The sequence below is a fragment of the Pollachius pollachius genome (genome assembly GCF_949987615.1).
Source record: "Pollachius pollachius genome assembly, chromosome: 1".
Taxonomy (NCBI): Eukaryota; Metazoa; Chordata; class Actinopteri; order Gadiformes; family Gadidae; genus Pollachius; species Pollachius pollachius.
The window spans coordinates 13,472,574-13,486,281 of record NC_136934.1 but is presented as its reverse complement, the minus strand read 5'-3'; the positions used below and the strand labels follow the sequence as shown (position 1 = coordinate 13,486,281).

The window sequence follows — 13,708 nt, the reverse complement described above, 5'->3', positions numbered from 1 at the left end:
GTGCTTTTACTTTGAAAATCTTAAACCAGAAGTGTCATGCTATGTACCATTGCTGTTATTTATGCCGCGGTGGCATCCTTGTTTGGAATTCATTGCACGAGATTACAATATAGTGCCTAATCGATGCCATCAATATGATAAGCTGAATAAAGCGATAAGCGGCGGTGTTCAAGGTTGGTGATGATGATAAAGTGTAATGCTGCATGATTCTCATTGTGGGACGCGGAAATAAAACCAGGCCAGATGCCTAGTCTGACAGATGTTACTAGTTGGCTAATGTTGTGTTGCTAGCTCACTTATAGATCCGTACTGTGTCTTTCCGGAAATAACCCACCATTCTATTTGTAGAATGACCGGAACGAGTTTCAAAACTAAAGACGTTTATTGTCATTCATTCCTATTTTTACAAAGATCTTTCAGGGTAAAAACTGCCTTCTGTAGTCGGCCTTTGTGAGGAAACCAGCTAGCTCTAGTTGTCGAATAATGGCTACATATGCATGTCAAAAACATTCATCCATGGCTAAAGTAAAGTAAAATTTATGCCTGCAAACTTCTGAACAAAATCCATACATTCTGGCCCCTTTTCATTTATTTCCTGACTCATCAGTATTTACAATTGTCATCACAGCATTTGTTTTCTTTCCTGTTAGTGTGGGATAACTTGGTTTGTGACTGGTGACATGCTGGCCGTTGTCTAGTCTTCCCAGAAAATAAAACATGAAGGGGAAACTATTGCGAGGGGTCCTCTCTGAGGTTTCCATCCGAACTCTGCTTTTGTTTGTGTTTCTGTAAGTATATTTAGCCTGACTTCTAATCTTTTTTCCATTTGAAAAACAATGTCTTTGTGTACACAATATTTTACAGTCACCGTTTTTTTTCACTCCGTTCAGCCTTACCGAGAAGCTTGCTCCTTTTATCCGTGAAATTCAGCCTGAAGAGATGTGGTTGTATAAGTACCATCGTGTGGGCAGAGACCATGTACCCACAACTCTCATGTTTGTGAGTATTGTGTGTGCCGTGTTGGTGATGGTAGCTTTTTCCTCAGAGCAGTCATTGAACGTTATCAGCAATGTTTTGAGCAATTGATTGATTCCCAACTTTATGCATATTCGATTTGAAATGCATCTGATTGCTTTTCTTTATCAGAGTGTGGCGTGCTTCACTCCAATGATTGTGATCCTCCTCTTCACCATCCTGCAGAGGAAGGAGAAGGGAGACTTGAAGGAAGCCTTCCTTGGTAGGACAGGAACAGCTGTTTGATAACCTCAAGCATTTCATTATTTCAATTTTTTCAGAAAGCACAGTCAGCTAGTTAGAGCTGGTTTAACTGATGGAACAAAGAATTCTGAATGTTCCAATGTTGGTTCCCACCCAATGTATGAAAAGGAAAATAACAACATAGAATTTTGATTTATACAATATTACCTTTCCACAGCTGTGACTCTAACGCTGGTGTTGAATGGGGTTTTTACAAATGCCATTAAGCTGGTGGTTGGCAGGTACATAAATACATCTAAAGTTATCACTTTTTGCTGCAGGACCCTATTTAATAAAATAGACGATTTAAAGAATCCTTCCCCTTTTAATCTTAATTCAGGCCGCGACCAGACTTCTTCTACCGCTGCTTCCCAGATGGGCAGATGAACCTGGAGATGCAGTGCAGCGGTGACCCAGATACCGTGATCGAAGGCCGGAAGAGCTTCCCCAGCGGCCATTCATCCTGTAAGAGCTGCCACTCCTTTTCATATCATATGAATTCTTATGGCATCATTTCTTTAAAAAAAGGACACATTAAATTATTTTAATAAGGAAAGGAGAGGCCGGGGTCTCTATCAGTTATTCCTTGTTGTTTGTTGGTCACTTCATCTTAACTCTCTTATTTCCACGGTGTCTTTAATATACATTTTCTTTATTCAGTTGCCTTTGCAGGGTTAGGTTTCACGGCCTTGTACATCGGGGGAAAACTGCGGTGCTTCAACAAAGGGGGCCAAGGCAGAGCGTGGCGACTGTGTGCCTTCCTCACCCCTTTACTGCTGGCCAGCCTGATCGCTCTCTCCAGGACCTGTGACTATAAGCACCACTGGCAGGGTGAGTATCGAAGTCTGAAGTATTGAAGTCCTCTTGATTCTCTATGGTCAAATTTGAAACGGTAATGACTTTCAATCAGGGTACATTATTATTAATGGCATTAATTGTTATCAGCAATGTGTTACTATTGAAACTTGAGACTCTACGTGTGTTTGTTTTCTCTCCTGTGTAAGATGTGCTGGTGGGCTCTTTACTGGGCCTTTCGTTCGCCTGGCTGTGCTACAGGCAGCACTACCCGTCCCTCCAGGACCAGGACAGCCACAGGCCCCTACGTCACAGGGAGACTTTACCTGCTGCACAAGAGCGCAAGCTGGCAAACTCAAATTACTTACTGCCCCTATAACCTGGCCTGGACTGGATTTAACTGGACAATTTTCAAAGGATTAGTTTAGGATTACACCCACATTTACATTCACCTTGTGACTTGTGCATCTATTTAAACAAATATATACTGTATATTATTTGTTGCACCTGATCACTTAGTTGAGCTGATCAGCTCAAACGATTCTAGAATTAGTTCAATGCCATTTTAGTTCTTGCTTTGGTCTTCTTAAAAGGTTGCCAACTCCACTAAACAGTGTATTTAAAACTATTTCTATGGATGCAGGGTTGAAATACAACTTTTATGATAGGAATGGGGAGAATGTTGAATTTCACTATCAAGTCAATATCTGAGGTTTTCATTGGGGCCATTCATCTCCAAAACGAATGATGTTAGTGAACGATTATTGCTATGTCTTTTACCGAGAAATGGTATTGTATCATTACACTTCTGTTTTGAATACCCTACTTTTCTGTCTACAGCGCACATTTTGAATGTTACCTTGAAATTTATAACATCTGAAAACATTATCATGTACAACGGTTTATTAAGGACATAGCTCGACCACTATATCACTTGCTGTCGTTGTTCAAGGAACTTTTTTTTAAATGCTCTGTGGTGGAATGTTCACACAAAGCGACTGTCAAAGTTGGTTAGACTGTAATTTGGTTAAGCGAGGGCCAGAAAATTAATAGCATACCTGTATTATCAATCATCTCAGGCATTGGTCTTCTTTACTGTTCGACACCTGTAATCTTGCCTCGCAAATATATTGTAATGAGGTGTTAACTGTAAATAGTAAATTTTGGTTTTTAGTCGGTTGGAGAGAACGTACTGATTTTGGAAAATACCTTCTCACAAACCTGTGTGGGGTAGCGCTTGCTAAAGCCCTACAATTTCCAGGGAACTGGTGCTAGACCCATAGCAATTCTGCTGGGGGTTTCCATTCACCATACCAATATCATTTGGCTGGCGGTGATTGTAAAGTGTGAGCACCTCAGTCCATAGCCAAACAGGGTTAAGGTTTTTAGTCTTCTTTGTAATCTTTTTTTGTCCATTAGGCTGGTTTTATATAACTTAAAATGACCAGTTGTAGCTATTGGAGCAGAGGTTCTTATGACATCATGTTTTATTCATGTGAAACAATGTGAAACAAGCTTAAGTTATGATGGGTTGAAGCATTTTGCTCTGGCCAAATTTTTGGACCAAAACTAATTTGTGCCTTTATTTCCTACATTATTTTATAGTTTTTTGTAAACAGCTAACATCGCACAAAGGAAAGCATTGTTTGTCAAACATAGAAAGTAGTAGCAAAATTATGATTAGATGTAATTGTTTTTTGTTGCAAATTTTGCAATTTTTGACGGGTACATGGTCATTCTTTTTATTAAAGAAAAGGTATAATATACGACAAAAAATGACATTTTTCATTACGATATGATTGTTGGAGTTTACAGGGAAATAGGTTTTCTTTAATTTATTTTGTGAATCTTTCATTGCTTTATTTATTTTTAGTATGTGGGATTTACTGGAGATACATGGTAATATGTGTAGGCTGTATTTGCGGTTATTATATTAATTATAATGCTTGCACTTAACTCATCTTAATTACAATTTTGCACGTCCAAATACCATTTAATAAAATGGTTTATTCACTTTGGTTTGCCAATGCGACTTCTCCGTGAAATATCTTAAGATAAAGACCTGGGACAGTCTCTTGCCATCATTGTGGGGAGCTGAAAATAACTGTTTTTGGCATGCTGATCATTTGTAGGCGAAAGCATCTGCTTACCGGGTTTTTATTTTATTTTTATGAATCTTTCGGTGAATGGTTTTTAAATAAATTGTGTCAAATAAAGTGACGTCTAAATATAGTCCCAGCGTTGTAGTTATACATTTATTTGTAACCAATCAAATGACAACATTTACAACCGTCGACTTCCTCTAGCAGCTGTGACCGGACATGACGTGGGGATTTGGCGCGATATTTTTAACAAGGAACTATACGACAGCTGTTTAGCTCAACAACTCTTCCGAAATAACTAATTCGGTTTTAAAGCAATCAAGCCGATTCTGAAATGTTTGTAACGGATATCAGAAAGGAGTTTTATGACGTTGTTATAAACCAGGTGAGAGTTGTTTTTTATCGAGCAAACAGGTCAAATGTTTGGACGTTTTGTTGACAGCTTGTAGCGTTATCTTGCCAACATTAAATGTGTTCATCTCAAGTGTTCTGGAATTTTGTTATTGCGCATTTGGAGATAACGCAGTCTCTCTTCCCCAGAGAGTAGCCCTCCTGGTTGCAACAGATATCGATGCCCTCTGCGCTTGTAAAGTCTTGCAGGTAAAGTAAAGTATTGCTGTGCTACTGAAAAGTATTCCTGTTCATTGTAGTATGAGCACCACGGGAGAATGTTTGAAAGGTGTTTGGCTTCTTGAGAAACAGTAAATGATGACAGCATTTGAAAATAACACAGCCCATTTCACCCTCAACTCGGGTTTACTAATGCATGAATTGCAAACAAGCTCTACTTGTGATATGGTAAGAATTGATGTTATTTTGTCAATGGCTGGTTTGGTGTTCTGAAACGAACTGGAATTCCTGGCAATTTTTTAGTTGTGCACACTCTTTTCCAGGCCCTGTTCCACTGTGACCAGGTTCAGTACACACTGGTACCAGTTACAGGCTGGCAGGACCTCGGCACTGCCTTCCTGGAGCACAAAGAGCAGGTAATGAAGCTTGTTTAAAAAACTAACCTTTTACAACTTCTTTATGAGTGAACAATCAGGTGAATAATGGTTTGGATGATAATGTGTTTATTTTTTTGCCGTAGTTTCGGTATTTTGTTCTTTTGAACTGCGGAGCCAATGTCGACCTTTTGGAGATGTTGCAGCCAGATGACGACTCCATCTTCTTCATCTGTGACACTCACCGGCCCGTGGATGTGGTCAATGTTTACAATGACTCCCAGGTGGCCAAAATACTGTTTATAGAATATAATGGTATCCACTGTTCTGCATGGCATTATTAATGGAGCACGGAATAAGCAAAATCTGAGACAATTTTTTTCTGCATTAAGTCTCAATTCATTCTTCCTCATATTTTTTATTTGTTTGCACTGATTGACTATTGTGGTCAGTCTGTTACCTTCTTTAAGTATTTATGTATACATTTGGTATTGGTCCATTTATTACCTAGGCTTGTAAAACCCTACAGGTGCAGGTTTGGATTGTTAAGCCGTCTCTTTTTCCTCAGATAAAGCTGCTGATCAAACAGGATGATGACCTCGGCGTCCCATCCTACGACGACATCTTTCGCGATGAAGACGAAGAGGCGGATGACTCTGGGAATGAGAGCGATGGCGGCTCAGAGCCTGCTGGGAAGCGCAAGAGATATGACGAGGTGCAGAATCGAAGGAAGAGTTTGATACTTGGGCTTTATTTGTATACATTGCTAAAGGTGTTAAAGTTCTGTAATCATGTAACCTTTCAGGGGGCGGTTGAGAGGAGGATCGAAAGACAACGGGCAAAGAGGGAATGGGAGGCACGGAGGTAAAGTGTTTTTTTAATTTTATGAAAGCTAAAATGTAGCCTTCTCTGGAATGATGGCTAACTTTGAATTCTTCCCACAGACGAGAGATACTGTTCGACTATGAGCAGTATGAATACCACGGGACATCTGTGAGTTTTTAAACATTTATAGACATCCAAACTGAAAGGGGACCTGATTATGGTTTGTGTATATATTGTACAAATATTAAATAACATTGGTTTTTTTTGACAGGCTTCCCTGGTAATATTTGAACTGGCGTGGGTCCTGACGAAAGATAATAAAGACATGCTCTGGTAAGTGGCTTCCAAACAAGGAACACATGTTTTTGGAAAGGAGAAGACATGCCTGCGGTTTTTACATTGAGAGCATTTTGTTGTCTTTCTACAGGTGGGCTGTAATCGGACTGACCGACCAGTGGGTTCATGACAAAATCACTCAGTAGGAATTATTTTTTAATATACATTTAAATCACTGGTTTCGGTCTGAGATAATGCAATTGCTGTACCTCAATGTTTGGTGATTCCATTTTTCTTACAATGAAATATACGGTCTGCGTTTAGCATGAAGTACGTCACAGACATCGCGACCATGCAGCGCCACGTTTCCCGCCACAACCACAGAAACGAAGACGAGGACAACTCCCTCTCCATCGACTGCATGAGGATCTCCTTTGAATACGAGTATCCTTTTTGCCGCCCCTCTTGCCATACACTGAATCCCACAGAGTTGCATAACAATCATGCAAGATGCATCCATACCCGTACTACATAAATGTCTCTTTCTCTTTCCCTTACAAATGTTAATTTCCTGTGTTCTCCCTAACCATATGCCACAGTCTTCGTCTCACTCTCTACCAACACTGGTCCTTGTTTGAAAGCATCTGCAACTCCACTTACACCTCCTGCAACTTCAAGCTGTGGTCTCTGAATGGCCAGAAGAAACTGCAGGAGTTTCTGGCTGACATGGGGTACGTCTCAGTTTCCTTGTGATTAATATATACTCTGATTCAGATTTGTTTTTGAATAATTTTGTATTGTTTTTCCAAACAATCTTTTGCTCTTTTCATTTGGTTTCCCTTGTTCAGCTCTTTTTACTGTAGTTTTACACAAAAAGGGCTTCATAAAGCTTGATTAAATTATGTATTGAGGGAATGCTTCAATCTAGTGTAAGCCATGTGTTTTTTCTTTCCAGTCTACCCCTGAAGCAGGTGCGACAGAAGTTCCACTCCATGGACATGGTCATCAAAGAGAACCTAAGGGAGGTCATAGAGGAGTCATCCAACAAATACGGGTAAGGGTTGGACCAACACAACGGATATATTGAATTATTCCTTGCAAGTTGTTTATTCACATGGCCTCACACTGCTTGCAAGAGTATGCAACTTTATTTTTTAAGCATGATTTTGCTTTAATTCTCTTCATATACCAACAGCAGTCCAAAAAATAAAATGATCTGACCTAAAAAGAAAGATATTCTGTATCCGTGGCTGTTGCAGGCATAAATACCCAGCTACCTGCTGTATTCACTCTGTCAGTGTGCTCATTGCTGATGATCAGAGTCCTCAAGCAGGCTAGGAAGACCTATTTTTAAAGCTAGCGAGCTAGTCATGTATTTTAGGGGAGTGGCTTTGGAAGGGGCCCTGATCGGAGGGGTTGCATTTTGGATGCTTTCAAAATGTAGCTTTCTCTGGCTGGCTTCTCCGAATTGCCTACCCTAACTTTAATACCCTTTTTTCATATCAAAATGTCCCTGGCAGCATGAAGGACATCCGTATCCAGACGTTTGGGGTCCACTTTGGGTTCAAGAATCGCTTCCTGGCCAGTGACGTGGTGCACGCAGCCGCTGCCTTGCTCGAGAGCACGGAGAAGGATGAGAGTGCCAGTGACAACTTCATCAAGGCCCTCGACTGTCTGTCTAGGTTGGTTCCATAGATCGATTTTTGCTTCTGAAATGGAGGAGCAAGAGATCATTCTGATAATCTGTAATTTGTTTGGACCATTGACATGGCAAGCAATGTAAAAAAGCTCTTGAATTTAAGCACCTGTGTCAACCAAGCATGACTAAACCCTTCCATTTTGTATAATGGGTCTTTTATTGTTCTTTGAAGGAGTAACCTGGAACGTCTTCACCTGGGCATTGACCTGGCTAAGAAGAAGCTGATCGCCATCCAACAGACTGTGGCCAGCTGCATCTGTACCAACCTCATCCTGTCCCAGGGTCCATTCCTCTACTGCTACCTCATGGAGGTACCCCCATGTCTTCCTACACGCCTTCTACTTTGGCTGTTTCAGGTGCTTTTTCTTCCAATTTGAATACGCGCTATTGAACTGTTCTTTCCTCCTCATGCCTCATAAGGGAACTCCAGATGTACGGCTCTTCTCCAAACCCATGGCGTTGACGCTGCTGTGCAAGTATCTCCTGAAAGCTTTTGTTAGCTCTGTAAGTACTACACGGACATTCAGAAACTGACTCCAGCAATGAGCATTGGGTAGATGTTTATAGAATTATGGTCAGTCATGGGAAAAGTTAAAAGGTGGGGCCTGTAATTCTTGAACACTTTATATAGAATGGAGGGATGGGCGGTGTAGTTCATCCCTCTAAAGTCACGCGTTTGTGAGTTACACTGGGCAGAGAGGGTGGACGAGGTCAACTGGTCCACTCATATTAACTAACAGTGATAAGATCTGTATGAATTCAGTTGCCTCTCTGACTCTCTGTGCTGCGTGATGCCAGACGAGGAACAAGCGTTGTAAGCTGCTGCCCCTGGTCATGGCCGCCCCGCTGGACGTGGAGAAGGGCACCGTCATCGTTCTGGGGATCCCACCGGACTCTGATACATCAGACAAGAAGAAGTAAGATCGCTCAGAAGGGCAGGGTCATGGGGTTTTCTCTCATACAACATGGGGTCTTTTGAGAATGTAAGTTTTTATAGGAAAGCTGAAGGTCAGAATATGTTTAGATATTGAAATGTTTCATCAGTTGTTTTGGGGTACCTGCCTAACAGAAGTTCTATTGAGGTTGAAATGTTTTTGGAATCTATGGATTTTAATTTATATTTAAATGGGTTAAATCAGTCGTGATTTCTGTTTTTGTCTTCTAGTTTCTTCGGCCGGGCTTTTGAGAAAGCTGCAGAGAGCACAAGCTCCAGAAGCCTCCATGACCACTTCGACACTTCTAGTAAGTGATGCTGTTGTCTTTTGTCATCGTTATTATGTTATGTTATAGTGTTATATATTGTCACAATGCGAAATGCATTCTAATGAAAAGATAAAGGCTTAAAAGTTAATAAATATATATTATATCCTACATTTTTTATTTTATATGCTTTATTTTGGCGCAAGTGATTATTGTGAGCAGTTAAATGTGTCTATTGGCAAAGTTGCAGAGTATTGCATGACCATGCCATCCACTTGGTGTTTGTCCTTGCCTGTGACTTTGGGTGCTGCTCTGTGTTGGCCACAAGGGGGCAGGCAAGCTGTTCCCTTCCTATTACAGTCTGGAAACTCGATTATCGAGGTTAACCTCAAGGGTTCATCCCAATTATCCAGACTTTTGAAGCCTGTCTTGTAACTGGCATTAATATTCCAATGCACATACACAAATCACTCAGACATGCTATATCTTCATCAAAGAAAATCATATTTTTCCTGACTTGGAAAGAAATTGTAATCAAAAAGCTTATTGCTTTTGCCACAGTCATGCAATACAAAACACAGGCCACAGTTTTCCATAATTGGACTTCTCTTCTGCCTTCCAGTCATTGAGCTGAAGATGGAGGACAGGACCAAGTTTCTGGATGCACTGATCACACTCTTGTCATGAGCACCTGAAACATTGTAATAAGGATATTAATTGGAGATTGGTTAAAGAACGCAGAGGGTGCTTGTAGCTGGTGACCAGAAGATGTTGGTTTGTCACGGAGTGTATGCAATGTTGTCGCTGCTAACCTATACAAGCTAACCCCGGAGGTACAACATCAATTTTAGGTTTTGTCTGTGTATATTGTACAGTGTGTTTTATACTTTTGTTTTATCCTTCTCCCTTTTAAGTGTTTTAATCATGCTTTTAAGTCATTTGTATATAAGGTGCTTAATAAGTTTCTCTGTGAATATTAGTGTCATCCGCCATGGTTTAATAAATTACATTTAAATAAACTAAGACTGAGACATCTTTGTTTTAAGTGATTTAATGATCCATCATCTCAACCTTGCTCTAGCTTGGTCAGAAATTACAGATTTCTTTGCAGTCACATTGTTTTACCATTAAATCAATGAGAATATATTTGCATTACCCCATTTTTATTTCCAGTAAACAATTTCTGACATTCAACAAATGCTCCTGATTTTTTTTTCATTTTTCATGCTTGTTATGAGTGAATGCTGTATCAGCATTCACGCTAGATTTGAAATATTATTTTTCCGCCCCTTTTTTGGTCTTTTATTTCTTCATTCTGTCAGCCACAGAAACCATTCAACGATCGAAATCTTCAGCACTTAAAGGACATTATGGCTTAGTGTTCAACAACGTTTTTTCTACATTTTTTTTATAATGGAAGTTGATGGGCGGACAGTGAGTCACACAGTCGCACACGCGTGTATGTCTGTCACACACAGACATACACGCACGCGCACACACACTTCTCTTGCAATTAATATTGTTTACTCGAATCAAACTTTAAACTTTTGAACTCACTACTACTACTACTGCTCCCACTACCCTACTACTACTTCCAGTTCTGCAACCCTCTGCATCCATGAGGATATTCAGAAATTCTAGATTTCTGAAAACACTTGAAAGGTCAAGTTTGTCCATTCACTACATTGCGTACATGTTCTAATCACTGAAGCATTCCACTGTTTTTACAATTGTTCCTGAGTAAGCCAAGTGATTGTATTTACTAAGACGTGGGCTTAAATGTTTCCCTTGAGCTCTGTCTTTCGATGTGGGCCAAAGGTGAATCTGTGTCCTTGGCCCACATAGGAGGAGAATGTAGGCCATGCTTCCTGGTGCTGATGTGAGCCTGGTTCAGAGCAGAGCTGGAAGGGTGGGATCCAGCCTAATTAAGGCCCTTATCGCCCCTGGATCAGGATTTAGTCGCGACCCTCGGTGCACTGGACGCTTGAGTTGCTGCACAGGAAAGGCTGAACTCTCTGTCCGCCAGAGAAGAGGGAACATGCTGATAGCGTCATTGTGTTGAAGCGAGAGAAGCTATTTGTTATCATCAGCATTCTGTTTGTTTGTGTGTGTGCGTCATATGTGTTGAATGCCTGATACAAATTCAGGAGAATGATATAATCAAACTGGACCATTGTCTGTGACATTATTTCATTGGATGCAGTTTGTCACTGTAGACTGTACAATGGAATTTGTAAAGGTTTTATGGACCACACTGTATAAATGTAATTATGATATTCATATGATACATCCATTTATAAAATAAAGGCTGGCATTTCAGATTTATTTTTATTGACTCCCTGCATTCACGAATGAACAATTTATGTAACTATATATTGGAGGCTATAGGGAGATGGTTAAAAACGGTACTGTTTTATATTGCATGACCAGCACATCTTGTACGAGTATGAGTTTCTTGAGTCATCCATGAACTACAAGAATTGTATTTGTGGAGGTGAAATGAAAAGTAAATGTGAGCAGTAAATAACAATGAATAAAAGGTAAAGCCCCAAGACAAACTCTGTTTATCCGGAGCTGTCCAGTAAGGGTAGCTTTAGCAAAAGACGTTCTGCTTTGACTCATCCATTAACTTATACTCACAAATTAGATAATTATAGATAAATGGAAACAAAGTAATATATTCATTTGTGAAGTTTATCTTAATTATACTCTTTTAAACAGCAATGCAAAGGATAATTCTGTGGATACAATTTATGTGGAGGCACGTCCAAGGGGAACCATCAGATCTGAACGGTCGATGTTGTAGGGCGATATTGAGAATCAGCAAACTGTGAGTTGTGTGGCAACACCTCCTCGTCTTATCATTCTAATCATTCCCGCGTCGCCCTACGAAGGTGCCCCACCACACAACCGCTCTGTGCGTGTGTGAGGAGGCTACAGGTCCAGAGGTGAAACAGGGAGCTGGAGGGCTGCTGGTTCGATTCCAATGTTCTCCATGGAATGCCCAGGTGTGCTGAAGCAGGACAACTAACCGCTTGCATTCAGCTTGCATGTTTGAAAATCGACAACGCTGTCAGCATGTACTTGTGTTTACTCACCTGTGCAGACTCTCCTCCCATTCGTCCTGTATTACTGGTCCTCTTTCCATCTGCTTCGCCCATCCCAGCCTCCCTCTGTCCCCCCTGCCCCCCCTACCCCAGTCGGCTGCTCCGTCCTCCACCGCCTGCCCTCCATCAGTAAATCCCCCCCACCCCCACTCTTGTGTAGTGGGGCCGCTGCCCTTTCCGCTACTATGAACTTCAGGAATGCGGCCTGCACAAGGTCCTAAATGCGCACATGCACGCGGTTGCTAACACATGCTACACAAGCGAACATAATGTCACTGTGTGTAGGAGGTATTGTACATTTAGAAGGTCTTAAGCTAACCTGCTCATGTTGCCTTTTCTCACTGAGGGATTAGCTGGCTTGTCAGGGCTGGGTGAAAGGTGTAATGTATGTGGTGTTGTGTAGGGCGGTTGTGGCTGAGGATACTATATCAGACAAAGTGTACTGAATAACATGAGTGCTCACAATTGATGCTCTGTAAAGAGTTTTACAATGTCAAATACTTTGTTCTCTATCCAATGAACCACTTGGCCCATTTAAATGATTCTACTCCCTATTTAGTCTGGGCAATATATTTCAGGCCTGCCTGACAAAAGGCTTTTGGAATTTTGCTGTTCACCATAAGTTCAACAAACATAACTTATAACTTAAACATAGCCAATTTTTGATTGGTTGCAGTGGATCTGCCAGATATTAACACGATGGATGCAAAAAATTCCAGCCCCTATCATTTATGTTTCCCCAGCAATGAAACTCTTTTCGGGGATTTTAGTATTGTGTTGCTCTACAGCAAGCCATGAGATTGTTATAAACTGCAAAACTTTATATGCAACTCGCTTCTGCAAAGTTGAACATTTAACTCTGATTGCGTGCAGTTACAAAAACAATCATTGCAATCAGCAGTTTCATGGAGTGCAAATATTTCCTCTGTCTCATTTACGATGTATATCTACATTTTGCAGAAGATATTTGTTTTTCAGTATCAGCTTACTGGAGCTTCATACATGTTGGAAAAGTAGAAGGGGCCTTAATATGCGATGATTCTGGCAGATCTGCTGAGTGGAGTTGGCACGGAACATAGTCAATTAAGTGTGTAACTCTTCAATGTTACTTCCTTTTTTATTTTGTTCCCATTTTGTCCTATTGTTATATCTTTGTTATCACAATGGAAAAAAGGTATTGTGATTCTTGACACTTAATTATTTTTGGTTTGAGTTACAGTAGAATTTACAGTGAAAATCCCAGGTCATTCCCACGTAGGTTATGTGATGAAGATAAAATCTGAATTTTGTGGCGCTGTATATTTTGTCGATACCGATTTCCCAGCCCTCTTATGAAAACGTTCCCTTACAGTTTTATTAAGATTTGTAATTTCCAGAGCCATTTCAGCGGTTTGGCACCTCTTTTTCAACAATAACAAATTCCAGCTCGGATTAGCTATAGAAAACCACCAAAGAACAACAGCTGACTCCTGCCTGCTGCCCCTTCCACCAGTCATACTGGGA

The 13,708-nt window shown here is 40.6% G+C and overlaps 2 protein-coding genes across 2 annotated transcripts; both read left to right on the top strand.

Annotated features, from left to right (window-relative positions):
• Positions 1-36: 36 nt before the first annotated feature.
• plpp5 (phospholipid phosphatase 5) lies at positions 37-4,278 on the top strand. The gene is made up of 8 exons (XM_079757743.1): positions 37-173; positions 651-788; positions 891-999; positions 1,147-1,237; positions 1,436-1,499; positions 1,598-1,722; positions 1,918-2,088; positions 2,262-4,278. The coding sequence occupies exons 2-8, from the start codon at positions 718-720 to the stop codon at positions 2,429-2,431; spliced, it is 801 nt and encodes a 266-aa protein (XP_079613869.1). The 5' UTR covers positions 37-173; positions 651-717; the 3' UTR covers positions 2,432-4,278.
• A 120-nt stretch (positions 4,279-4,398) lies between these two features.
• cdc45 (CDC45 cell division cycle 45 homolog) lies at positions 4,399-10,082 on the top strand. The gene is made up of 18 exons (XM_079734748.1): positions 4,399-4,539; positions 4,695-4,754; positions 5,048-5,140; positions 5,245-5,382; positions 5,667-5,813; positions 5,904-5,962; positions 6,043-6,091; positions 6,195-6,256; positions 6,351-6,401; positions 6,524-6,643; positions 6,799-6,930; positions 7,155-7,253; positions 7,720-7,881; positions 8,071-8,209; positions 8,319-8,402; positions 8,697-8,815; positions 9,064-9,140; positions 9,721-10,082. The coding sequence occupies exons 1-18, from the start codon at positions 4,489-4,491 to the stop codon at positions 9,783-9,785; spliced, it is 1,707 nt and encodes a 568-aa protein (XP_079590874.1). The 5' UTR covers positions 4,399-4,488; the 3' UTR covers positions 9,786-10,082.
• Positions 10,083-13,708: the final 3,626 nt, after the last annotated feature.

Excerpts from the sequence above, each read along its gene's own strand:
- plpp5 (XM_079757743.1), top strand. The coding sequence starts at position 718 with ATGAAGGGGAAACTATTGCGAGGGGTCCTCTCTGAGGTTTCCATCCGA. Across the intron at positions 1,238-1,435 it reads CTTGAAGGAAGCCTTCCTTG|CTGTGACTCTAACGCTGGTG; the intron begins GTAGGACAGGAA and ends ACCTTTCCACAG. Across the intron at positions 1,500-1,597 it reads ATTAAGCTGGTGGTTGGCAG|GCCGCGACCAGACTTCTTCT; the intron begins GTACATAAATAC and ends ATCTTAATTCAG.
- cdc45 (XM_079734748.1), top strand. The coding sequence starts at position 4,489 with ATGTTTGTAACGGATATCAGAAAGGAGTTTTATGACGTTGTTATAAAC. Across the intron at positions 4,755-5,047 it reads GCGCTTGTAAAGTCTTGCAG|GCCCTGTTCCACTGTGACCA; the intron begins GTAAAGTAAAGT and ends ACTCTTTTCCAG. Across the intron at positions 6,257-6,350 it reads GATAATAAAGACATGCTCTG|GTGGGCTGTAATCGGACTGA; the intron begins GTAAGTGGCTTC and ends GTCTTTCTACAG.